Source organism: Phyllobates terribilis, unplaced genomic scaffold, assembly GCF_046119375.1.
Source record: "Phyllobates terribilis strain yellow unplaced genomic scaffold, ASM4611937v1 Scaffold_8__6_contigs__length_399053987, whole genome shotgun sequence".
Taxonomy (NCBI): domain Eukaryota; kingdom Metazoa; phylum Chordata; class Amphibia; order Anura; family Dendrobatidae; genus Phyllobates; species Phyllobates terribilis.
The window spans coordinates 367980071-368007851 of record NW_027362768.1 but is presented as its reverse complement, the minus strand read 5'-3'; the positions used below and the strand labels follow the sequence as shown (position 1 = coordinate 368007851).

Sequence of the window (27781 nt, the reverse complement as noted above, 5' to 3'; positions counted from 1 at the left end):
AGTGCCACCTGAATATTAGAGTGACACATAATGCCCATGTAGAATGTCCATACATTGTGCCCACTGAATATAACATTGCCACACAGCGCACCCTAAAAACAAAAGTGTCAGACATAACACCCATGGAATATAACTGCCACCCTGAAAATGATACTGTAGTGCCATATGTTGTACCCTAAGCTGATGACAGTGCCACAAAGTGCCCTTGAAGAAAATAGTGCCATATAAAGCGCTCTCTGAGTATAATAATAAAAGAATAGTGTCATGACCCTATGAATATAACAGTTCCACCATTGTGTTCCTTGTAAGAAATATATCTGCAGGTTTTGTATTCATAACTACAGCTCAAAATAACAATTATTTACGACACAAATATACACATATTTTTTTTGTATTAACTAAGTACATATAAAAAAAAAAATCTCCACCTCCACTGCCGAAACCCGGGATCGAACCAGGGACCTTTAGATCTTCAGTCTAACGCTCTCCCAACTGAGCTATTTCGGCTAGTGCTGGATTGAGGCTGCAACTAACACAGCTGACACTAGGGACACAGCTGACACTAGGGACTGGAGGAGGATCCTGTGTGCTGCTCCATCTGGAAATATATAGAAGTATATACATATATTTATAGGTAAATCTATAGGAATATACATATGTTTATCCATCACAGACAGCAAAAAACAGGATCCTCCACTGATAGAGAGAGATATATATAGATATATATATAGAGATCCTCTATATTCCCTGTGTATCAGACGGCCAGTACAAGACAATAACTGTACAACTATTGCTGATACTAATATTACACTATGAAGATCATTATTATTCATATTGTTTTTCGTTTCCATAGAAACAAGAATCACCAGTTCTAGAATTCGAACACAGATCATTCATAAGACTTGTTCTCAGCTCTTACGCTCATGAGTCTCTGTGGCGCAATCGGTTAGCGCGTTCGGCTGTTAACCGAAAGGTTGGTGGTTCGAGCCCACCCAGGGACGAAGATTCTTTTTATTTTCCATTTTATTTTTTTAAATTTCATTGGGATTTTGCATTCCTTATAATTATCTAAAGCCTATTCACCCAAAATTAAGACGCTTAATCATGTCAAGATGGTGAACACGAAAATGTAAAGTTCATTATTTTACTCTGAATATACTTCTGTACACATTTATCATAATGATATGTCTATAAATAATTCATCAATGTGATTTATAGAATGTATAGACTATTATAACGTATAATAAGGTACACATTGATCCACTGTTCAATGTAAATGTTGGTTGTAATTCTCAAAATAGCCACACGGTGGCGCTGTGGCCGCACGAATAATAGATGTAATGCGCCACAGGAATGTGGTTGTGTAAGGACAGATCACACACATGGAGGACACAGGTTTTGCAATCATTTGTTTTCTTTGTACACAAGCAAAATATATAATATGGTAGGCAATAAAAAATAACAACTTATAAGTGAGTATTTTCTTACATTCTAAGATGAGCCTGCCAATCAACCAAGTAGGGCATGGCAGAAGACATATAATAGGATAGTATATGGACTTCTGCATGTTGGCACTGGCAGTCCCTATGGGACCTGCAGGCATCGGATCACTTCTGTAACATTGCAGCAGAACACCCCATTGTTTTTACGCCATGTTCTTTTGGTTTAACAGTTTAGCAGAGTTTCCTACGTGTATGTGATTCTTTGCAAATCACTTTATTAGGGGATTTGTCTTCATTCCTGTACAAAAATTACTGTAAGTGGCTGCGGGCAAGTCCTAAGAAGCTCAACCTTGTTGGATTCTTTGCAACTTGCTTGTTGCAGTCGCTGTACTCTGGGGGTTGCAATGCGACCCCATGCACTTGTGTTGCGCTGCAATAATGGAGCGGCACTGAACGAACCTTGGTCGCACGACAGGTGTTGCAGCCAAAGTCACCTGTAGCCCCAGCCTAGGCAGAACGCTCAGGAGGAGTAAGGAGCTGACCCATCACTGCCATCATCTGTACTCCATATGAGTATGTTCTGATATCAATGCAGCTGAAGGCAGGGAAATAGGCCAGGGAAAGCCAGGGTTTGGAAGCCAGTTACATGCATTATTTTTTTTTTACAGGAATTTAAGCAAATCCCCTAATAAGTGATTTACAAAGTTTCAGAAATTTTAATTTTAAATAAATATGTTTAGTTACGCTTTTCAACTGGCGTTTCATATATCAATGTTAATCTGGGAGCACTAGAGTAAAATGCGTTAAACTGCAAAAGCTCAGCCCTATCAATAGAATTGGCGCATCTAAGGAAGCCTATGCATTAGGAAAGAGTCAGACGGACGTATGTATACCTCGGACGGGGATCGCAACGCAATGCTTGGACTGGCTGGCAGCTCTCCTGACCCAAGTGTGCTACATTTTATGCAGCTGTCATGCTCAGGTTAGGAGAGCCGCCAGCCAGTCCGAGCATTGCGTTGTGATCCCTGTCAGAGTTATACATCTGTCTGATTCTTCTCTTAGAAACCAAAATACTATAGGCAGGAGAAAAGACGCCAGCACCTGGTGAACCTGATCAACACCAGACCTACAGCCCTGTGCGCACTACGTGCATGCTTCATACAGCTCTGGTGCTGACTATATTGTCCAGCCAGCACCTGAGTCTAACTACTGTGATTGCAGTGGCTTAACCCATCAGATGTTGTCATTTAAGAGGCTGGAAATGGAGAGCGGGGTCTCTTCTAAGGATGCAGACGGCCGTAGGATCACATCGCAGTACTCGGACTGGCCCGGCACCTCTCCTGACCGGAGAGTGAAAGCATGATGTATTTCTATGCAGCTATTATGTTCAGGTCAGGAGAGTCGACGGTCAGTCCGAGGATTGTGATGCGATTCTTGCACGAGAAATACGGCTGTCTGTCTGCCCCCTTATCCTAGTTACCACCCACCCCATAGAAATGTGGGATACCAATGGCGTAGCCTTAAGAAGGCCATTGTGTCTGCCAGCAAGGGAGATCAGTATTTTTTATAACACATTGCAATATTAGAGTGTATTATACAAGTCCTCTAGGGGGACTAATATACAATGTAAAAAAAACAATGAAAAAATATTTACATAAAAAAAAATATTAACAGTTCATATCACTGCCCTTTTACGGGAACGTAAATAACGTCTAAAAAATAGAAAAATCAACATAATTGGCATTTACTATTTCCATAGCTGTCCGAGCTACAAAAACATTATAATATCTATCCTACATGGTGCACGCCGAAACAAGCAAATAAAAAAAAAAAAACGAAATGTCAGAATCGCTATTTTGTTTGGTCACTTAAAAGAATTGTTCAGAAAGTAGTACGGACTCCAAAACAGTAATGATAAAAACTACAGCTCGTCCAGCATAAAGCAAGCCCTGATACCTTCTATTGATCGAAAAATGAAAGAAAAAAGTGATAGCCTTTGGAAGGAGAAAAGTAAAAATTGGAAGCAAAGAGGGGCGAGAAAAACAAAGAGATGGATCTGAAGAGCAGGGGTACATCTCCCCAAGAATTTACTCCTATTTCTGGTGTAAATGATAGTGATCCTGCCTCATTTATATTTATAAAGGTGGTAATGGAAGTAAAATAGAGGGGTAAGTAGTATTGAGGGAGGGCAGCAATGACCCTTCACAGTTGACCAAGTGAGTGTCAAATTATTATGTTACAAGGTTGATTGCAATCAGGGAACCAGACGGAGACAAAGCTCTGTATGGGAGGATCCGGAGAATCTCTAATCCCGTTTATTTTACTTAGCATTATATATTGTTTTGAGTATATCAATAGCCAATCACCTACAGCCATACTACAGGCTTAAACCAATGTTAGTACAATTATTACGGAAACACACATATGGTCATATTATCGTTAGTTTGGCACATGATGGAAAGTTTCAAGGTTATACATCCCGGCTCAGACTAGTTAGATAACAGGAGCAGGGTATTTCATAGAATGTTCTTGAGAGAAAAGGTTCTTGTGAGAAAATTGCATGTGAAGCAGGAGAAAAGAATAAAAGAATGTATGCTATGCAAAGAGTAATAATAACATGATTTTAGAAGCAAGAAATCAAAAAATGAAGTAACTATAAAAGTAACTATAGCATGAATATCGATATGTCCTTTACAGTAGCACATTTTTGTACAAGAGAAAGGCCCTTGGTAATGAGTCCTTCTTCAGTCTCAGAGGACCGTGGGGGTTTCAGCACAGTTAGGCACTAGTGCTACAGGTCGCGCGGCCAAAGATCACTATGTGCCGCTGCTATATTGCAGCACAATACAAGTGAATGGGGTCTCATTGCAAGTGCTAAGGCGCGCAACAAACAAGTTGGAAAAAATCAGACTGTGTCTGATTTTGTTTCTGTGATCCATTCAAATGTGTTACGTTGCAATGTCACAGCGGCACGAAGCATTTCTGTAGTCCCAGCTGTATTCCTGCACCACTTTACACCAGGTAAATGCATGGAACGTACGTCTATGTCACACTGGCGGTCCTATGCTCCGCGCTCTCTTTATTCAGGTACATCCGGATGTTTCACATTTGCTGCAATAAAGATGGGTGTACAACACTCTGGTGGGTGGTGCACAAGTAAGGGTTCCAACCCGTAACTGTAATCTCTTAAGATACTTAGTGCTGATTATCTTAAGAAATCACATTTGCTGCAGAGATTCTTTTTAAAAGAAATCCTCAGGAAAAGATTCAGCAGCAAATCCGCCCCTGGGAAGACATGAGGACAGATGTGCAGTGGTCGTGCATCTGTGTAATGCGTCGTTGCCGGAGGGCAGGATTCAGAAACAGGAAATCCGCTGCAAAATCTGCACATTTTTTTCTTCCAGGATCTTGTCCGATCCACATCATAAAAGTCAGTGCAGTAAACTTGTGCACTTCCGTTAGTTTGGGCTCATTCAGACGGCCGATTTTCACGTACGAGGGTTATCTGTGTTTTTCCAGGATAGAACAGAGATCTGTGATAGTCTATGGGGCCATTCACATGGCCACGGAAAATCCAGGAGACATGTCTGATTTTGATCCGAGGGTCGGATCAAAAATGAGCAATGTAAGTCTATGGGTCTGTGAAAAAACTGGACATGTGAATGAAGCCTAACAGGGAGGGCGAAGGGTGGGAACATTTTTTTTTTTCTCTATTGCTTCTAAAATGAAAACCGAAGCAACGTCGCTAATGTTTTTATTGTTTCTACAGCTCCTATGCAGAGCTATGCGTCTCCATGGGAACAGACTACAAACAAAACTTTACGTAGTCTGATACTTCTTTTTTTGTCCTCTGCGTATATTCAACAGGTTAATTAAAAGTTAAAAACGTCAGAAACCCCCGGGGAAGAACGAACGCTCATGGGGACGGTTTTTTACGTAAACCTCACTCCAGGACGGGGCAGAATGTGTCAGTGTTGTTTCTAAATAATATGGTGTATCATGTGGCAGAGAAAGAAAAATGACTTTATTTATCATTAGGATATTGTTACGTTTCAATAAAGTTTGCTTTAAAAAAAAAAAAAAAAAAAAAAAAAAAAAAAGAACTGGAAAAATAAACACACAGATGCAGGCGCGTGCGCAGTGAAGTGTAGTGCGCGCGCTGTGCGTCGGGGTGGGGGGGAAGAGGATGTCACATGACTGACGGGGACTTTCAGCGTCGGGAGCGCGCTCAGTCAGTCAGGGTTCGGCCCGGGGAGGACGGTTCCGCCATGTACCGAGCTCTGTACGCTTTTCGCTCTCCGGAGTCCAATTCTCTGCAGTTCGGGGCCGGGGAGAACTTCCTGATACTGGAGCGGTGTAACCAGCACTGGTGGCTGGCCAGCCGCTGCAGCAGCGGGGACACGGGCTACGTGCCGGCCTCCTACCTGGAGAGGATCAAGGTGAGCGGCTCTGGGAGGGGCCTGATAGGGTAGCCTGTGTGTGACGTCATCTCCTTCTGCCCTGGACCTGTGACGTCATACCGGCACTCAGAGGGTATGACGTCATCACACCCAGTAGTGATGTCATGTTGTAGGACTTTTATGTCACTTTCCATTGAAGTTTGTGGAGTTTGATCGATGGGCAGCAAAATAAATAATCCAAGCCTGTGCTCGCCACTGGGGGACGCTGCACAGCCGGGTATATATCCTGCTCCATTGCATATACAGTATAAAGTTAGCCCCACTTGGGCGAGCGTTTCCAGTGTCGGTGTGAAGGGGGCTGGCTGCCAGCCCCTTTCTTACCATAGCAAGGGCATAGCCAGGGAAGGGGGCTGGTTTAGCTATTAAAACGCGGCAGTCGGCCGCCATCACTCACAGCGCTGGTCACATGACACCGCTGAAAACTGTGTACAACCCCTTTAAATGGATTCTATCATCTGATTGATGCTGCCTGAAACACCGATAACAGAAATCTCAGCCTGGCGTATAGAGAAAGTATAGTTAGAAAATCCATCCAGGGATCATAGCCAGGGATGAGACAAGTCTCTCTGCTCCCAGCGCTGCCGCAAGTGATTTGACAGTTCTCTCTTTATGTACACATGGGGGAAGAGACCTGTCTATCACCTGTAGCGGCGCTGGGAAGAGCTGGCCTGGGGCAGAGCCGGACTAGTCTGGTCCCCGGATGGATTTATCAAGTATATTTTCTCAGAATCTAAATATATACGTGCCTGCATCGCTCCTCTGCTCCTGTCTTAATGCTCCTGTGGGGGGGGGCTCCCCTGACGAAGGCTGTGCCGCTGGTCTGATCTTTGCGCTCTCCATTGCTTTGAGCAGAGGTCGCTTTGCCTCTGCTACATTGGAGGAGCAGCGGAGCTGGCCAGATCAAGAGCTTGCAATCAGTATAGCAAAGAGTTTGTAAGCACACGCTCCTTGCCTAGGAAACCAGCCACCACTAATAGACTCCAGCGGTGGGCTGCAACCTAGACAACGGCCAGTAAACATGATTTATATTATGAAGTAACTTGCGAGTTGTCCATTTACCAAGATGAGACAGCCCCTTAAAGGAACTTTGCAACAAGTTTTGGTTAAAACTATCTTACCGTTTTGTGTATACAGCTTCTATGCAGACTAATGTGCCTACCGTCTATGCAGTCTGGTCTTGCAGTTGTGTCTTGGTAACCTATAGATAGACATTAGAGGAGTCGGGGAAACTCGTCTAGTGATTGTATGTTGCAAGGATCGCAGAGAGTTATTGTGACATCACCCTTAAGGATTGTGGAGATTCACTAAAATGTAATGGCGGCCAATCAAATTGTGTTTCTCATTTTTGAAAAAGACCTCAGAAAAAAGAGATTTGGCCTCCACTTTTATTTTGCACCAGATTTTATGATACTCCCTTACTGTACTTTGGTTGTGCCAGCGTTGATGCCCTTGGGGGAACCCATCCTGTAGTGTTGAAATTCTTTGTTACCGCTCTATGCCCTGATAAAGTGATGGTAATCCCTCGGATTTATGATCCGTGCAGATCTGATGTGTGGGACGCCCACCGATCCAGAGAATGAAAAAAGGGGCGCAGAGCTAGCTTTGCTGCACATTAGCGATCCCGTCCACTTCTGTGCCCGTGCTCTGTTCATTTGAAAGGGCCGTGCTAATTCCTTGCCCAGTGAGTGGCTAGGTGGGCCGCTGTTTAAAGAAATATTCCCACCATTGAATGTCACCGCCACTCTATCGAATAGCTGGGCCCGGGTTGCACATGCTCGATATCCATTTATTTTCTATGGTGCTGCAGGAAATTGCTGAGCGCTGCTCTCCAGTATTTCTAGCAGTCCCATAGACAATGAATGGAGTGGAGGTCGAGCATGGGCACTGGTGCTCTATTCTCAGGATCCAGTGCCCCCCATCTTCTGATCCCAATCATCAGATCCCCAAAGGTATCTCACAGATGAAGATAACTTCGAATTGCAGGAATGGCCCTTTAAGTAATGGCATAGCCTAAGGATGAACCATTGCATTAAAAGAAGGGAATACCCCTTATTATAGTCTGTCGGGGCTCAGTGGGCTCCTGTTCTGCATGCTGCGCTTGTGGCCGGGGTCGGCAGGGATACAGCTGGTGTCCGGGATGTGCTTCAAATCCAATGTAAAATGTCTCATTTAACGCTACAAGAAGTAATTTCCATCCATTATATGCTGCTTGTTAATAATCTGATAACCGCCTTCCGTAAATTAATATAAAATCCTCCGTCGTAGAGCGAATGTGACTGGGGAAAATTGGTGCGGAGAACGAACATTACATTATAGCTGAGAATTATGTCCTGCTGAAATGAACCTATTATACTGGGACGACGCGGGATTGTTAAATACGACTTTATAGTTCTGATTTGTGACTAAAATGTTGTAGCAATTCCACATCACATCCGGTACCATGTGCCCCAACCATCCATTATATGGCTAGTACAAGCCACAGGGGCCATATAACAGCAGAGGGCTGCCGGTGGTGGGATTCTGTGCAGGTCATGGAGCTCCGCAGAGATTTCCAGCAACCTTGAAAACCCTTCTGCAATTACTTGTCATCTTGTAGACCCCCTCCTGCTGCAGAACCTCTTTAAGGAGGGTTGTCCAGGACTTGGACATTGATCTATTGTTAGGATAGGTTATCAATTTTTAAATTTCTGGTGGTCCAACACCATGCACCCTGGGTTGCCAGAACAGCACAGCTCCATAAATTGTGTGCAGCTCCGCTCCCATTCACATCAATGACAGGGATTGATGAAAGCTCCCTCTTCTGCCTCTTTCTGCAGTACGTATGGCAGTTCTCCATTAAACATGTGCAGTATGCACATTCTCAGCCCAAATTTTGTTCCTTAGAAGGGCAGAGAGCTGCAGCCGTTCTGCATGGTGCCCACTGGGCAGGTGAAAGGCATCTATTCCAGGTACTGGCTAGCAGCTTGCAGAAGCCGGCCATCCATTTTAGGGGCTCAGTGGGGGCCACATTTTCTCCAACTTTTTACCAAACTGCCGTCATGAAATGTGGTCATGCTTTAAAGATGGCCATTCACATAAGAGGGCCATTCCGCCTGACCTCCTTGTAAGCGTGCACACTTCTCTGTGCCCAAGCGAGCGTGCTCACTGTAATGAAGAGGGAGACGAGCAGCTGTTAGGACACCACTGGCAGCGGCTTAACTCCCTGCACAGCAAAGGATCAAGCATGGTGAAATCCAGCATATCTGATCCTCACCTCCATAACATCTGCTGTCTGTGGACAGTTGGGGGACTAGATTCCCCCCCAATATTAATACAGTGTGTATAAGTAGCTTAGAAAGAGAAAAATAGGATGCACCGTGCTGAACGTTAGATGGGATTTAGGACAATTGCATGTAATGGTTATGAACAGTTCCCATGTTATTCCAGGTCTCGGGTTTACATGTGAAATGCTCAACTGCAGGCTGGACAGGTGGACCGCCACTGATGTGTGCACCGATGGGAACAATCCCATTACTGCAAATATCGATCAAAGTCTGCAGTGACTCAATACAGCGAGCCGGAGATGGGAAATGCAAGGCTTGATCAGTGCACAGACTGGTGTAGCATGCAAGTCACATCCGCTGTAGACTGGGAGCGGAAATATCATCTGTGCCAGAAACCGGACATCAACACCAGCGAAAAGAGAGACTATCAGCATGGATCTCTCTATCTCATTCAGTATAATCTAGCATCTATCCATCTTATATGTATTGGAGATTTGATCTGCAAAATTCTGCCTCTGTTTTCGCCAATATACTGGTGCATTGGGTCGCGCCTGTCAGTAGATGTAAAATTGTGGCAGATTAATTAATGACGTGCACGGTCATTTTGGTGCAAATTATTGGTGAGGTGCGTAAGGAAAGCACATTTATTGTACAGCATCACACAGTTTCTGCTTGTCTCCCTTCCCCAATGTATTTCTTTTAGAGGTTCTGCAGCAGCTGCAGTGTATATTACAGTCAATATAATGATTGCTGCTGCAGAGCTGCTTCTCTTAGTGGACGTTCATGTCAGTCTGATTGACATAAGCAGCTCTACAGTCGGCTGATCTGAAAAGGAGCCCCGGAAGGGGAGAGTCGGAGGGACGTAGTGAGCCGTGTAGATCTGTTTTTTACTGGCCTCCCAGTCACACATTGCAGCTCTCCGTAAACCCAAATGTCCGATCCTGCCTCTGATCCTGCCTGCCGATCCTGCGCTCCTTTAAGATCCCTAAATAACTTTATTACCCATTTCAGATTTGACTCTCATTAAAGCGGCGGCTTTAAATCAGCCCTCCGATAGGGAATGTTTACTTTTAATTCACGCTGCCATGTTGCATGCATAATTTACAGTGTTATGGTGTTGATATCATGCGGGTCGGGCCCCAGGGGTCCACAGGCATGCATTATTAAAATCCAGGAGCCGAGCTCCTCTGCTGCTTTTCTCTGAGGGCTCATTAAGGTTGCTGTGGCATATAGGTGATAGATGCTTGTTCCTTCCCATGTGTCTGTGTGAACAGTCATTTGGCTTCTTGCACATCCAGTCTGAAGACCAGAAGGTACAGGAAGATATCACAATTTAGGCCAAATTCCACCTTACTACTTTGTAGTCAGATTCCTGTAGATAACCCCATTGACAGCCATATTGGTTACTACCCAACTTCTCCAGGGTCCTGAATGGCAAATCTACCTTGTCCTGGCACATTGCTGCAAAAGTAGCCAAATTTACCATTCAAGGGTCAGGGAAAGCTGGATGTTTGCGGCATGGCGTCTTATTGATGTCCTCTCTACTGGTAAGTGTTCATCTTGTTAGGCACCATCCTGTTAGGCTCCCCTCGATGTGAAACAACCCTTTAATTGTGCACATCTTGCATTGAAATCACACCCTAAAATTGTCGCGCAGCTTAAATGCCTCAGCACATTTTTGTGCATGCATTTTGCGGCTTGCCGATAAGATTTAGTGGTGACCCCCTGCGGTAAATTCCCAACAATGGTAGGGTTAATGAGTGTGATCACTGCGGGTGACTTCCGCGCCACCTCTCCCGCTGTGATGCCCGGCGCGCTCCCCAGTCGCTGCTCCCTGTTGTTTTCCCTCTGACCTTTGCGGTGCAGGAGATTTTCCTACTTTTGAGCACTTGTCCCGTGTGAGTTTTTCTCGCTCAGATTAGTATTCGCTTCTCGTCTAACGCCAGGATAATTGAATCAACCTTCTGTGAATAAAATTAATAGTACAAATTAGATTAAACTACTTTGTGCGCTAATATTAATGGCATTTAATATGTGATTTCCTACGGTTCCGTCTTGGCAGTCGTAATATCGCTGTTTGATTGTTTTCAGTTTTTTACCTTCTTTTTAGGAATATTTTTAGCACAAAGTGTTGCAGTGTATCACTGCCGGCCTCATTTGGGGAATTAATGGCGTCTCATTGTTGTCAGGGATGATGTGTGTTATGGTTTTTGTGCAGCTGAAAAAGTAGATGCCAGCCAGACGTTCACTTTTATTAATTTTATTATATATATATATATATATATATATATATATATATATATATATATATATATATATATATATATATATATATATATATATATATATATATATATATATATATATATATATATATATATATATATATTTTTTTTTTTTTTTTTCTTAAAGCTGCACCGGAAAAATTGAGCAAAGTGTGAATAAACTTTTAGTCTTTTTTTTTTTTACTGAAATTTTTGCAAAATTTTGCACAATTTTACAACATGTAATCGAAGCAGTTTGCATGCCAGTTGTAGGATTTAGGCCCGTGCATTGGATTTGTTGTAAAGGGTCTGTCTATTTTAGAGGAGCGCAGCTTGGAGTGATTCACCTTCAAAATAAGCTGTGACCTGCACCGAATGTGTTCATTTTTCTTTGTAGCGCCACCACAGGGAAGATGGAACATTACATATAGCTTCTCCACATTCCAAAAAATTGCTAAAGGTCTTTTTTTTTTTTTAACCAGACATCCGCTTTAAATCACATTTCACTTTATTTACCCCATTATTGCCACTTGTAATGCATTGAATGCCGCTAATACCTCGCCGCTCCACCGGCTGGTGGCTTGTAGTATTACATGCGCGTTTTGGAAGTAGCGGCTGATAACCTTGCAGTGATTTACACATGGCATCTTGCTTTTTTTTCCATGCTTGTTGACAACCGGCCAGCTTTGCTTTCCTTCCAGGATTGTGCTCGTTGCTTCTTTAATCCTAAGAATTGATTCGACTTGTCAAAACGGGAATCGCAGAACTCTCTTCACACTTCATTCTGCAAATGAAGCTAATTTACAATGGTGCAAAGTAACGGTGCAAATGGAATGAATTCACGGCGACAAATCCCCGCTCGGTGCATTTATCTGGGATACTGCGGTTTGTGCTTTCAGCGCTCTCGGAGGGGCTGTCAGTGCGGTTATTAAACACGTGTCACCGCGCGCTCGCTGGCGTGTCTTGATGTTTTTCTGATGTTCTCATAATGGACTGCAGATGCTTGGATTCTGGATACATTTCTCATGTTCTGCACTGATTATAGAAGCTCATCTGCTGAATTGAAATGGCGACGTTCTCCGTAGCTGCCGGAGAAAAACTTTCTGAACGTAGCCTAAATTATAGGGTTTGTTGTCAGGGATTCCTTGAGCCTATCAAGGAATGGGACCACCCTCCTTCACTACAGATCATGTGCACATATGTAATAAAGGGATCGCCACAGAATTCCAGTGACCCTAAAACTGACCAAACCTTCAGCGGACCCCCGGGAAACTTTCTTATGACCGTCCCTTTTTAAAGGGTTGTCCCAAAGTGGCATCTTATCATGTCAGATCGATCATGGGTTCCCTAATCTGCTGCATGAGTGGATGGATCTGTGGGGCTGGCGGTGATGCCGTGCACGGTGCATTGATTGGTATCATCTCGTATCTTTGCTGTATTCTTTCTCTTCTAAAAAAGCAAAAAAATAAATCAATAAAGCGATGATGAACATGGCAGCAGGAACTCGAGCTCCTCATAAAGCGGGACGCCACGCGATTGAATTAAAGAGATTTTCCTGCCCTTTACCGTGGAATTGCATTGAACTAACCTGTCAGGCGGATCGCACCGTCTGTTTTGATGCGACGCGGCGGGGGAATAGCTGCCACTATTTTTAGTTCCCGTATACGGTGTAATGTGACATTTTTTTTCTTCTTTCCCCCCCTTCTCCCCGTGCACCAGAGGACTATTGCTATTGTAGTCAATTATTGTAACCCTGAAGTGAATGTTGAATTTACTGTGATATAATGATGTTCAGCTCCTTGACAGGCGGCACGTAACCCGAGCGAAAACCCCAGATGATACGGTGCCGCTAAACAAAGCTAATCATTTAGAGGGAAAGCGCATCCAGGAGCTTCATGTAATAAATCTGTTGTAGGCCGCGGGAAGAAAAATGAAATGTCACATACTACCTGGTAGTACAAGGGAATTAGGTGACATGGGGGATCCCCAGATACGGAGATAGGGGGGTAGCACCAGATGATTGGGGTTACTAGGTTATGGTCCTGCAATAACTGATGCCCCACAGAGAGGAGAGAGATCTTACAAAATCGACCTGTGGAAAAGGCTCAACATCCTAGAAATCTGTAGGTCTTTGTATCTAATTCCTATTGCACAAATAGACTAATCCTATGAAGCCGCTCATCAACATTACATGGCTGATATTCACTCAAAAACATCTGACGTTTGCAATGGTCAATGCCCTGGCAGCACTATAAGGGCGCACTGACTCCACCATGTTTTATGGTTGGTGTTCTGGGTGCAATTCCCATCTGGACCGTAGGTCTCCTGACCTGAACCAACAACCTCATTTATACCTATAGGGTTATTAGTTCAGATTAGGAGACGTGCGATACAGCTGAACATTGCACCCATCACACGGATCGTGTCAGTGCACAGCAGAGGTGTCCAGCACAAATACTCCTGCAGATCTCACATCAAATTATGCACATTAATTTAAAGGGATTGACCCATAAACAACATTTATCACCCCACCTATCCATAGAAGGAAACTGCTGGGAAACCCCCATTCCCTCTCAAAATCTTCACCAGCCCTGCAAACTAACTGCAGATTTCACCCTATGCATTTCAAAGACTGAAATCTGCGGTGAAAATCTGCAATAGAAATGAAAATGCTGCGGTTTTGTTAATGTGCACTTTTTTTTGTCTTGCAAAAAAAATGCAACGCTCCCTAAAAGCTTGTTCACACTCTGCGTTTTTAACACGAAGAAAAAATACAGAATTTTACAGTACCAGCAAAGTGAATGAGATTTCTGCGCATGATGCTTATTTTTTTCCTTTTTAAGATTTCACTTTTTTTTTTTTTAATCAGTAGCTTGTCAATTCTTTCAGCATTTTTTTTGCATCGTTTCACGTTTCGTTTCATTTCACATTTAAATGAATGGGAAAAACGCATAAAAATTGTGCTGATTTTTTTTTTTTTTTTTTTTGCATTTTTCGGCTAATATTCAACATGTGCACATTCCGTAATGCTGCCCCCTAAGACTACAGATTTGGGTCTTCTGTACCCCTGTATGTCTCCACTTTTGTATATAGTTTTGCTTCAGTTGCAATCTTATGAGAGAAAAAAAAAGGATCCATCGATTACCACATTTTGGGGGTATTCTTCTCTGGTGTTCTTTTATGGTACTGACCATCATAAAACGGCACAGTAATCGCCAGCGCCCCATAATACAGCACTGCGGGGACTTCTGCGCCTCCGTACGGCTTCCTGAACGTGGTTTGAGACCTAATGTTTTCTGGGTAATTGACAGCCCCATTATCAGCCCTAAATATTCCACCCCATCACCAGCGCTACTGTGTGACGCCCATGAACGGCTCATGTCTGATGTAGAAGTGTGAGCAATTTATCATAACGGCAGATGACCCTCAGCGATGTTTATGGGCTCGGCCATTATTCTTGCAGATGCCAAAAATACCTCTGGTCCGTAAAAAGACGACAGCTGCTCCCATTCAGCTCGAGGTCTCCTCTTACAATCAAGGTTCTTGTTTAGTGACACTTCCAGTTTGAGACTGAGGAATCGTGCGACCAAAGAACTTGCAACACTTCATCTGCTGTGGAACTACAACTCCCAGCATGACCTGACAGTCTGCAATCATGAAATAACCATTTTGGAGCATCAATGAATTGTGTTCTGGTTATTCCTCTGTTATTCCTCTTGAAAAATAACAACCGGGTGTTACCAGTGAGGGATGTGACCCCATATCGTACAATGCTGTCCAATCACTGCGGACTTTGTAGGGACACCACCCTGACTAAGAAAAATGGCAATGCCCAGTTGTCAATTTATTACTGAAGTTTCAAGAGGAATAATAGAGGGATGGCTCAATGCAGAGAGATGGGAGAAGATTCTCCTGAATTATTTTGAGGACAATACAAATATTTACTAAAAGATAAAACATTTCCAGAGGCAGCAGCTAATGGTCATTACATGTGCTGGAAGTCCCATGCTGTACAGCAGACTGCCTCTTCTCTGCACAGGCACCAGGCAGCCCTCCTGACATTTGCATTCTCCAAGATTGACCAAATCTGGAGCATTCTCCTGGGACTTTGCATCTTGCCTTTCCTCTCTTATTCCTCTTGGAATTGTATGAAAATTGACAACACAGTGCGGTCATTCCCCCTTTAGGTTTTTTTCCTACACATTTTTGCACTGTTAGCAGCACTGATTAAATAGTAGAAAAGTTTGTAGGGCCCCTCCCCGATGACAGGAGAATGGTAACAACAGGTAGTCAGGCGGAATAAATGAGGGACTGAAGATGTTCCAGAATTGATTCCTTGGGAGCATAAGTGTTTGGTAAGGAGCAGTGATGGGTCCTACATAAGATTTCTAGCTCTGCAGCATGGAAAGGTGTAGTCAAGAAAGCACCCAAAAAAAAGGAAAGTGCGGCAAGATCCGGAGACCGGAGGCTGCTGTGTCTCTGCAGGTTGTACAGTGGGGATCCTTGCAAGGTTTGCCAAGTTAAAAGGAGACGACCCAGGATGTGAGAAATGACCAGAGGAATCCCCGGAGTTCTTTTTAAACAAGTTTGGCACAAAACCATCGTGTGTGTGTGTCGTCCATCATTGTCATCCAGGAACTATCATCACCTTTCATCAGCGATTATGAACCTGACACGTTCTGCATCGTCCAGTGACTGCACGAATAACACAACTTTGTTTTTTGTTTCGATAACCGGCTTAGCAACTCTCTTGTGCCTGTGGTGGTAAATGACTGCAGCCATATTAGCAACGATTCAATTATTACTTAACTCCTTAAATATCACCAATTCACTTTTTTACTGCAGCCGATAAGGGGCTTTATTCTATGGTGTTGTAGAAAAGTTGCCTATGCCGCCTTGGAGCAAGTGCTTCGTTGTCTTAATGAGATTCCTCACGCCAAGATGATTAAAGGGGAGCCTGTCACCCCCCCAAAAATGCTTTTTAAACGATTATACAGTGATATAGTGGACTTAGCCCCTATGTAAATCATATTCGCACTGTATCTGGTACGATGCCTGAGAAAATATTTTATTTTTATTCATATGCAAACGAGGGGGCTGTGGTGTACCCTTGACGCGGCCAAGAGTTCAGTTCACCATTAAACCCTCATTTTGCATGTTGGCGGTTTCCACCCTACTTCTGATTGATAGCGCTAGTTTCCGAGAGCAATTGCTGCTTGCAATCGCAATCTGCGTGCGCATTGACGCTGCCTCACCGTGCACTCGCATAGTGGCTGGCCGCATTGCTAAGTCCCCTATAGCACTGTATAGGTTGTTTAAATTGCATTTTGAGGGGTGACAAATTCCCCTTAACGCTTTCATAGCCACTGCCAATAGAGAACACAAAACGTGAACAAACAGCCCCAGAGTCCTTTCTTGGTCACAAGTTCTGCATGCCCCAGTTGCACCGATTGTGTCACCAGTAAACCCAGTGACCCAATCTATGGTGGGTGAGAGATCTCTTCTGATAATACTGTGGTCTCCTTTGACCACAATTAAAAGGTCTGGATCTGATAACTCTTTAATTTAAGCAGTGAAGTATTTGCTTCAGGCTGGCACAGGGCACACATGCAGAACGTATTGTGCACCACGTATAATAAGACCCCTTAAAGAGGTTGTCCGGCACAGTTGAATACAGTTGAAATCGGGACATGCGGGTGACCTCCCTGGACAGTGGGACATATTCCTAAATTCTGGAGTGTAACTCTCGGAGGAATGGATGTAGGTTTCACACAGTCGCACATGAACGCAGGATGCATGAAATCTGTCCGCTCATGTAATACCTGTCGCAGCAGGGACGATCACGCCAATATAATAATGTCCTTAGAGATACTGCCATCCTGCCTCCACATCGGAAGCTCCATATACTGATGGTAATTATGAAATCTGTATCTCTGTGATTTCTCCAGGTAGCAGACCCCTCATCTTCTATTATTTCAGAGTCGTTTGCCTTCCTGCAGAAATGCATGCTACGGTCCCATGAAGTGAGCTGCTAATTAATGTCAGAGATTAATCACAGAGTTCTGCTCCGCCATGCTTCAGCAGGTTGTTTGCTTCATGTCGGATGGTGCTGTGGGTCAGGGGTAGAGCGTCGGGCGGAGGGAGAGCTTCCCTCGTGTTACATGGAAGGACCAGATGCTAATTACATTATGTGCTTTTTACAAAACCGCGCTAAAGGCTTCCTCAGCTGACGTCGATCATCTGTGATCGCTTTGATCTTCGTTTGATTTTTGTTTTTCGCGGATGCCTTAGATTTATAACTTTATATAAATGCATGTGGGGGGCGAAAGTGTATTTCATCAGAATACCCCTGTCCATGTCTCCCGAGATGTCAGTTTTAATAATTGTGTATTTCCTATGATATAACTATCCCGAGTAGGAGGGAGGTCAGAAAAAGAGCACTACGGATGGGGGCAGATAAGAGAAGAGCGCTCGAGAAATGGGGAAGGAGAAGAGGAGAGCACTCAAGGGATGTGAAGGAGAAGAAGATATTAGCGCTCAAAGAATGGGGAGGAGAAGAGCACTCAAGGGGGGATAATGGCAGAGAAGAGCATGGATGTAGGGGAAGAGAGGTGCGCCAGAGGGAGGGATGGATGTAGGGGAAGAGAGGTGCGCCAGAGGGAGGGATGGATGTAGGGGAAGAGAGGTGCGCCGGAGGGAGGGATGGATGTAGGGGAAGAGAGGTGCGCCAGAGGGAGGGATGGATGTAGGGGAAGAGAGGTGCGCCGGAGGGAGGAATGGATGTAGGGGAAGAGAGGTGCGCCGGAGGGAGGAATGGATGTAGGGGAAGAGAGGTGCTCCAGAGGGATCGATGGATGTGGGGGAAGAGAGGTGCGCCGGAGGGAGGGATGGATGTAGGGGAAGAGAGGTGCTCCAGAGGGATCGATGGATGTGGGGGAAGAGAGGTGCGCCAGAGGGAGGGATGGATGTAGGGGAAGAGAGGTGCGCCGGAGGGAGGGATGGATGTAGGGGAAGAGAGGTGCGCCGGAGGGAGGGATGGATGTAGGGGAAGAGAGGTGCGCCGGAGGGAGGGATGGATGTAGGGGAAGAGAGGTGCTCCAGAGGGATCGATGGATGTGGGGGAAGAGAGGTGCGCCGGAGGGAGGGATGGATGTAGGGGAAGAGAGGTGCGCCGGAGGGAGGGATGGATGTAGGGGAAGAGAGGTGCTCCAGAGGGATCGATGGATGTGGGGGAAGAGAGGTGCGCCAGAGGGAGGGGCATGTAGGGGAAGAAGAAAGTGCTTCGCTGGGAAAACTAAATCTGCACTACATCCCCTTTATTCTCAGGATTACTGGGGGGGTCCCAAAGGCCAAACCTCCACTAATCCTAAAGTGATGGCTTACCCTAGTGATTGCAATATCCCTTGAACACAAGCCTTGAATGTCTTCTGGGACGTCCTCAGGAGATGTGTAAACTTTTCTGTCCTACTGTGGGGGTGGTCACATTTATTTAGACTTACTGTTTTTGTGCCACAATTAGACATGTGTTCCTCCTGACTGACGCTTTGACCCCAAGTGTTTGCTAAACAGCGGCGCAGATATGCATCCAAGTTCTCTTCAGCAAAGACCTGACACCCTCATTCACCTCAGTGTGATCTATTGCAAGTGTTTATTTCTGCTAATGTTGATGATTATGGCTTACAGCCAATGAAAACTCAAAAGTCATTATCTCAGTAAATTAGAATACTTTATAACAACAGCTTGAAAAATGTTTTTAAAATCCGAAATGTTGTCCTACTGAAATGTATGTATGTTCAGTAAATGCCCTCAATACTTGGTCGGGGCTCCTTTTGCATCAATTACTGCGGCAATGTGGCATGGAGGGATCAGCCTGTGGCACTGCTGAGGGGTTATGGAAGCCCAGGTTGCTTTGATAGCAGCCTTCAGCTCGTCTGCATTGTTGGGTCTGGTGTCTCTCATCTTCCTCTTGACAAGTCAGCAGTCTTCCCCATGATTGTGGAGCCTACTGAAACAGACTAAGGGACCTTTTTAAACGCTTTGGAAGCCTTTGCAAGTGTTCTTTGTTAATTATTATAATTTACTGATATAATGACTTGTGTTTTCATTGGCTGTAAGCCATAATCATTAACATTAACAGAAATAAACACGTGAAATAGATCACTGTTTGTAATGACTCTATATAATGAGTTTCTCTTTTTGAGTTGAAGGACTGAAATAAATTAACTTTTTGATGATATTCTAATTTAGTGAGATGCACTTGTATTTGCAGAAATCGTATAACCGTAGGTGGATGGTGGTTTGGATTTGTCATTTAAATGACAGTATTTGGCTCCTTAACACATTTCCTCCCTCTATGAGCCCCTTCAGTTTTCAGTTAGCCACTAGTTACCTTGTATCGATATAAGGCCGGACCTCTTTCTTCCATGTATATATTAAAATTTCCTATTTTTTGGGGACGTACTAAAAGGAATGAAGAAAAAGAATAAATAAAAGAATGAACATGATAACTTATTGCTCCAAAAATATGGAGACTTATAATAGATTTCTTGGGCATCTTAGACATGGAATGAACATAGAATAAATGTAGATTACAAGGAAATGATCACATATTCCATATAAACAAGTATATATTATATTCCCTGTGCATGATAGGTATGGAATGAACATGGTATACATGTAGATAATATAGAAATGATCACATATTCCATATAAACAGGTACATATTATATTCCCTGTGCATGATAGGTGAGGAATGAACATGGTATATATGTAGATAATATAGAAATGATCACATATTCCATATAAACAGGTATATATTATATTCCCTGTGCATGATAGGTGAGGAATGAACATGGTATATATGTAGATAATATAGAAATGATCACATATTCCATATAAACAGGTATATATTATATTCCCTGTGCATGATAGGTGAGGAATGAACATGGTATACATGTAGATAATATAGAAATGATCACATATTCCATATAAACAGGTATATATTATATTCCCTGTGCATGATAGGTATGGAATGAACATGGTATATATGTAGATAATATAGAAATGATCACATATTCCATATAAACAGGTATATATTATATTCCCTGTGCATGATAGGTGAGGAATGAACATGGTATACATGTAGATAATATAGAAATGAACCCACATTCCATATAAACAGGTATATATTATATTCCCTGTGCATGATAGGTATGGAATGAACATGGTATACATGTAGATAATATAGAAATGATCACATATTCCATATAAACAGGTATATATTATATTCCCTGTGCATGATAGGTATGGAATGAACATGGTATATATGTAGATAATATAGAAATGAATACATATTCCATATAAACAGGTATATATTATATTCCCTGTGCATGATAGGTATGGAATGAACATGGTATACATGTAGATAATATAGAAATGATCACATATTCCATATAAACAGGTATATATTATATTCCCTGTGCATGATAGGTGAGGAATGAACATGGTATACATGTAGATAATATAGAAATGAATACATATTCCATATAAACAGGTATATATTATATTCCCTGTGCATGATAGGTGAGGAATGAACATGGTATACATGTAGATAATATAGAAATGATCACATATTCCATATAAACAGGTATATATTATATTCCCTGTGCATGATAGGTATGGAATGAACATGGTATATATGTAGATAATATAGAAATGAATACATATTCCATATAAACAGGTATATATTATATTCCCTGTGCATGATAGGTATGGAATGAACATGGTATACATGTAGATAATATAGAAATGATCACATATTCCATATAAACAGGTATATATTATATTCCCTGTGCATGATAGGTATGGAATGAACATGGTATACATGTAGATAATATAGAAATGATCACATATTCCATATAAACAGGTATATATTATATTCCCTGTGCATGATAGGTATGGAATGAACATAGTATACATGTAGATAATATAGAAATGAATACATATTCCATATAAACAGGTATATATTATATTCCCTGTGCATGATAAGTGATGAATGAACATGGTATACATGTAGATAATATAGAAATGATCACATATTCCATATAAACAGGTATATATTATATTCCCTGTGCATGATAGGTATGGAATGAACATGGTATACATGTAGATAATATAGAAATGATCACATATTCCATATAAACAGGTATATATTATATTCCCTGTGCATGATAGGTATGGAATGAACATGGTATACATGTAGATAATATAGAAATGATCACATATTCCATATAAACAGGTATATATTATATTCCCTGTGCATGATAGGTATGGAATGAACATGGTATACATGTAGATAATATAGAAATGATCACATATTCCATATAAACAGGTATATATTATATTCCCTGTGCATGATAGGTATGGAATGAACATAGTATACATGTAGATAATATAGAAATGAATACATATTCCATATAAACAGGTATATATTATATTCCCTGTGCATGATAGGTGAGGAATGAACATGGTATACATGTAGATAATATAGAAATGATCACATATTCCATATAAACAGGTATATATTATATTCCCTGTGCATGATAGGTATGGAATGAACATAGTATACATGTAGATAATATAGAAATGAATACATATTCCATATAAACAGGTATATATTATATTCCCTGTGCATGATAGGTATGGAATGAACATAGTATACATGTAGATAATATAGAAATGATCACATATTCCATATAAACAGGTATATATTATATTCCCTGTGCATGATAAGTGATGAATGAACATGGTATACATGTAGATAATATAGAAATGATCACATATTCCATATAAACAGGTATATATTATATTCCCTGTGCATGATAGGTATGGAATGAACATGGTATACATGTAGATAATATAGAAATGATCACATATTCCATATAAACAGGTATATATTATATTCCCTGTGCATGATAGGTGAGGAATGAACATGGTATACATGTAGATAATATAGAAATGATCACATATTCCATATAAACAGGTATATATTATATTCCCTGTGCATGATAGGTGAGGAATGAACATGGTATACATGTAGATAATATAGAAATGATCACACATTCCATATAAACAGGTATATATTATATTCCCTGTGCATGATAGGTATGGAATGAACATGGTATACATGTAGATAATATAGAAATGATCACATATTCCATATAAACAGGTATATATTATATTCCCTGTGCATGATAGGTGAGGAATGAGCATGGTATACATGTAGATAATATAGAAATGATCACATATTCCATATAAACAGGTATATATTATATTCCCTGTGCATGATAGGTATGGAATGAACATGGTATATATGTAGATAATATAGAAATGATCACATATTCCATATAAACAGGTATATATTATATTCCCTGTGCATGATAGGTATGGAATGAACATGGTATATATGTAGATAATATAGAAATGATCACATATTCCATATAAACAGGTATATATTATATTCCCGGTGCATGATAGGTGAGGAATGAACATGGTATACATGTAGATAATATAGAAATGATCACATATTCCATATAAACAGGTATATATTATATTCCCTGTGCATGATAGGTATGGAATGAACATAGTATACATGTAGATAATATAGAAATGATCACATATTCCATATAAACAGGTATATATTATATTCCCTGTGCATGATAGGTGAGGAATGAACATGGTATATATGTAGGTAATATAGAAATGATCACATATTCCATATAAACAGGTATATATTATATTCCCTGTGCATGATAGGTATGGAATGAACATGGTATATATGTAGATAATATAGAAATGATCACATATTCCATATAAACAGGTATATATTATATTCCCTGTGCATGATAGGTATGGAATGAACATGGTATATATGTAGATAATATAGAAATGATCACATATTCCATATAAACAGGTATATATTATATTCCCTGTGCATGATAGGTGAGGAATGAACATGGTATATATGTAGATAATATAGAAATGATCACATATTCCATATAAACAGGTATATATTATATTCCCTGTGCATGATAGGTGAGGAATGAACATGGTATACATGTAGATAATATAGAAATGATCACATATTCCATATAAACAGGTATATATTATATTCCCTGTGCATGATAGGTGAGGAATGAACATGGTATATATGTAGGTAATATAGAAATGATCACATATTCCATATAAACAGGTATATATTATATTCCCTGTGCATGATAGGTATGGAATGAACATGGTATATATGTAGATAATATAGAAATGATCACATATTCCATATAAACAGGTATATATTATATTCCCTGTGCATGATAGGTGTGGAATGAACATGGTATATATGTAGATAATATAGAAATGATCACATATTCCATATAAACAGGTATATATTATATTCCCTGTGCATGATAGGTGAGGAATGAACATGGTATACATGTAGATAATATAGAAATGATCACATATTCCATATAAACAGGTATATATTATATTCCCTGTGCATGATAGGTGAGGAATGAACATGGTATACATGTAGATAATATAGAAATGATCACACATTCCATATAAACAGGTATATATTATATTCCCTGTGCATGATAGGTATGGAATGAACATGGTATATATGTAGATAATATAGAAATGATCACACATTCCATATAAACAGGTATATATTATATTCCCTGTGCATGATAAGTGATGAATGAACATGGTATATATGTAGATAATATAGAAATGATCACATATTCCATATAAACAGGTATATATTATATTCCCTGTGCCTGATAGGTGAGGAATGAACATGGTATACATGTAGATAATATAGAATTGATCACATATTCCATATAAACAGGTATATATTATATTCCCTGTGCATGATAGATATGGAATGAACATAGTATACATGTAGATAATATAGAAATGACCACATATTCCATATAAACAGGTATATATTATATTCCCTGTGCATGATAGGTGAGGAATGAACATGGTATATATGTAGGTAATATAGAAATGATCACATATTCCATATAAACAGGTATATATTATATTCCCTGTGCATGATAGGTATGGAATGAACATGGTATATATGTAGATAATCTAGAAATTAATACATATTCCACATAAACAGGTATATATTATATTCCATGTGCATGATAGGTGAGGAATGAACATGGTATATAGGTAGATTACAAGGAAATTAACACATATTCCCTATAAACAGGTATATATACTTTGTGACGGGGTGTGTGACAGAGGACACACGGACATCAGACCTGTGATTCTGTAAGGGAGCAACAGGAACAAATCCAGGGGGGCCACCCGGTACTCCAATGCCAAGAAAATAAGACACTGGTCTATAGAATAGTTCTCTAAATCCATCATCCTGTAGGCAAGGCAACACAATGCCACGTGGCCGATGATCCCCAGTCTCTAATAGTCCAAGTAGTGGCACCTATCCCTTCCAAAATACACCAGTCAAAACCCCTCAAATATGTGTTTCTTTCTACCTGGCTCTTGGATCAGCCCCTGGTGAGGCGGAGCTGCTTACACCCCCTTAAACACCTGGTACATTCAATTCAAAGTGTGGAAGAAGGTCATGGAAGTCCTGTCTCTAGACTGTCTGTAAGCTACATGGGGTCATTCCACATCAAGTGGACCAGTTTTAAAAATTGTCCCCACTCGACCTTCTCCGATTTTGTTGAAAATTTATAAGGATGTACATGTATGTTTGAAAAGAGGTTCTGTAAATTTTTAGGGCCAGATCTCAAATACATTGGGCACTGTTGACCTTTCACTGGAGGTTCCACCAAGCCTGCGGCTTCAGCTAAGAGGATTTTGCAAACTTTGGCACATAGCCATTAGAGTTCTATACTGGCTATGATGCTGAAATTTGGCATACTAGCTCAACTTTTGCTGCTAAACACGATAAAATTATTACCGGCTATGACAAAACAATATTTCGGCCGCAATATTGTGTCAAAGTAGCTTGTAAAACGCGTCGCATAAAATTTATGCCAAACTTTGCCCATATATAACTCAAGACCAAAAACCAATAGTAGCTGGTGCTTTGCCCTGTACACCAGACATCTACATGACTTTGCATTGCTGCAATATCACGGTCAAATCATATGTATTTGTGGAAATATTCACACCCACATATGATGAAAAACTTAAAAAAAAAACGAATTTTACCTATTTTTAGGTCAAATTTCTCAAAAAGGGTACCCCTAAAATATATTAATTCTGATATCATTAGAAAGAGCACATTTTTCTCTACAAGGATCATTGTTTTTTTTTTTGGAGTCTCTCAGTTTAAGAAAAGAAAAATGCCACTGAACATGGTGTTATTTATGCGCGTAATGCATTGATTTTGTGTTTGATTTTCACATTCTTATCACATGTTACAGGGTTGTATTGTTGCTAGCAATGTCTATTATAATCAAAAACCTATAAACCTTTTTGTTTATGAAAAGTTATTGACTATTGTTACATTTTAATGCATATATTATTTTTTAGCGATGGAGAATGAAATTGATGAAGAATCGGCCCAGTGCTCTATCGGCCTTGCGAACAATTCGAAGTGCCACCTTAAGACATTCACCCATAGCAAGGATGAGTTGAAATTGTTTACAAGCTTTGGATTGGATGAACAGAAATTGCTGCGTCGACGAGTGGGACTAAATTTTGACGAACATTCACAAATCTGTTTACACCATAAAGCTTCATTCTTGACCAAATATGAGCATTTGCAAAAATCATGTTGCAATCCTTTTGGGAAGAAAGGTCATAACACCAAAAAGAATTTGCGAGCTATCAATTTGTTAGCAGCTGACCAGTTGAACGAATTTACAAAGAATGATGTGAGGCCTGGCCAGAAGATGTGTGCATCATGTCGAAAAGAATTTGCTAACAGGAAAAAATCAGCTGATCCAGTTTCCTCTGAATCAGATCCAGATTCCTCTGAATCAGATCCAGATGGAATGGAATGTTCTCCTGAAAGTCTAAATTCAAGCTTAACATCCATTGGCATCTCTCCTCTGAAATATCCACGGGTAAGCCAGCGGGATTCACTTGGATATGCAAGGAGAAAGATAAGCCAGGTACAAAATGCATTTTCTAGCAAGATTGCTTCAATTGGAGGACTTGAGCCGAAAGACATTGAGCAAACAAAAACAGCACAGTGCAAAATGTGTCTGGATTACAATCACCTTTTGGCAGATTGGAAGCGAAAGCTGCAGGTGTCCAGTCGGGCAGAAAAGGTCCAAATCTTGACATTGGCACCTAAAAGTTGGTCCATTAAGGCTATATCAGACGAATTCGGTGTCTCTGAACGAATGGTTAAACAAGCTCAAAATCTTAAATGTGAACATGGGATCTTAGCGTTACCTAGAATCAAGTGTGGCAAGAAAGTTTCTGAGGAAGTGAAGAAAAAGGTGCAGGCATTTTTTGAGGATGATGAATTCATTCGGATGTGCCCTGGTAAAAAAGACTATGTATCAGTGCGAATAGCAGGAGAAAAAAAGCAGATGCAAAAGCGACTATTACTGAGCAATATGAGGGAAATGTTTGTTGCCTATCGGGATCGGAATGGCCCTGAAATTGGATTTTCCAGGTTTTGTGAGCTTCGGCCAAAGTGGTGCGTAACCGTTGGATCTGCTGGAACACATTCCGTTTGTGTGTGTGTACCATTCACCAAAATGTCAAACTAATGCTTGCAGCATGCCCAATCAATGATGACTACAAAGAGCTCATATGCAAAATGGTCTGTGGAATTGAATCCAAGGACTGTATGCTTGGCCGTTGTGATAAATGCCCGGGTCCTGAAGTTTTAAAAGAATTTCTAGTCAATGGGTTTGTCAACAGTGACCCTGAAGATATTATTGAGTTCAAACAATGGATTCACACTGATCGAGACACGCTTGATACCTAACAACTGACTATAGAAGATTTCATTGAAGAATTGGTTTTGAAAATTTCTAAACTTTGTAGCCATCACTACATCGCCAAGCATCAAAGTAGCTATTTGAAATCGTTGAAGGAAAATCTGAGACCTGGAGAGCTTGTGATCCTTATGGACTTTGCTGAAAATTACTCATTTATTGTTCAAGATGCCATTCAAGGTTTCCACTGGGAAAATAGTCAAGCTACAGTACACCCATTTGTAATTTACTTCAAGGAGTTAAATAGTGAAGCTGCGCAGAACATCAGCTTGTACATAATCAGTGATTGCTCACGACATGACACAGTTGCAGTCCACACTTTCTTAACAGTAATTGTGGAGTATCTCAAGACTCTCATCT

At 41.1% G+C, this 27781-nt stretch overlaps 1 protein-coding gene and 2 non-coding genes across 3 annotated transcripts in view; 2 read left to right on the top strand and 1 right to left on the bottom strand.

The window, feature by feature from the left end:
* Nucleotides 1-434: 434 nt before the first annotated feature.
* TRNAF-GAA (transfer RNA phenylalanine (anticodon GAA)) lies at nt 435-507 on the bottom strand. Its single transcript has one exon. It is a non-coding gene; the product is annotated as a tRNA-Phe (tRNA).
* Nucleotides 508-927: 420 nt separating this feature from the next.
* TRNAN-GUU (transfer RNA asparagine (anticodon GUU)) lies at nt 928-1001 on the top strand. Its single transcript has one exon. It is a non-coding gene; the product is annotated as a tRNA-Asn (tRNA).
* A 4609-nt stretch (nt 1002-5610) lies between these two features.
* Nucleotides 5611-27781, top strand: part of NCKIPSD (NCK interacting protein with SH3 domain) — an 80785-nt gene continuing 58614 nt past the window's right edge. Inside the window, exon 1 of the mRNA XM_073644904.1 lies at nt 5611-5881. Within this exon, the coding sequence (XP_073501005.1) occupies nt 5636-5881 (246 nt within the window). The 5' untranslated portion in view covers nt 5611-5635. The remainder of the gene's footprint in view (nt 5882-27781) is intronic.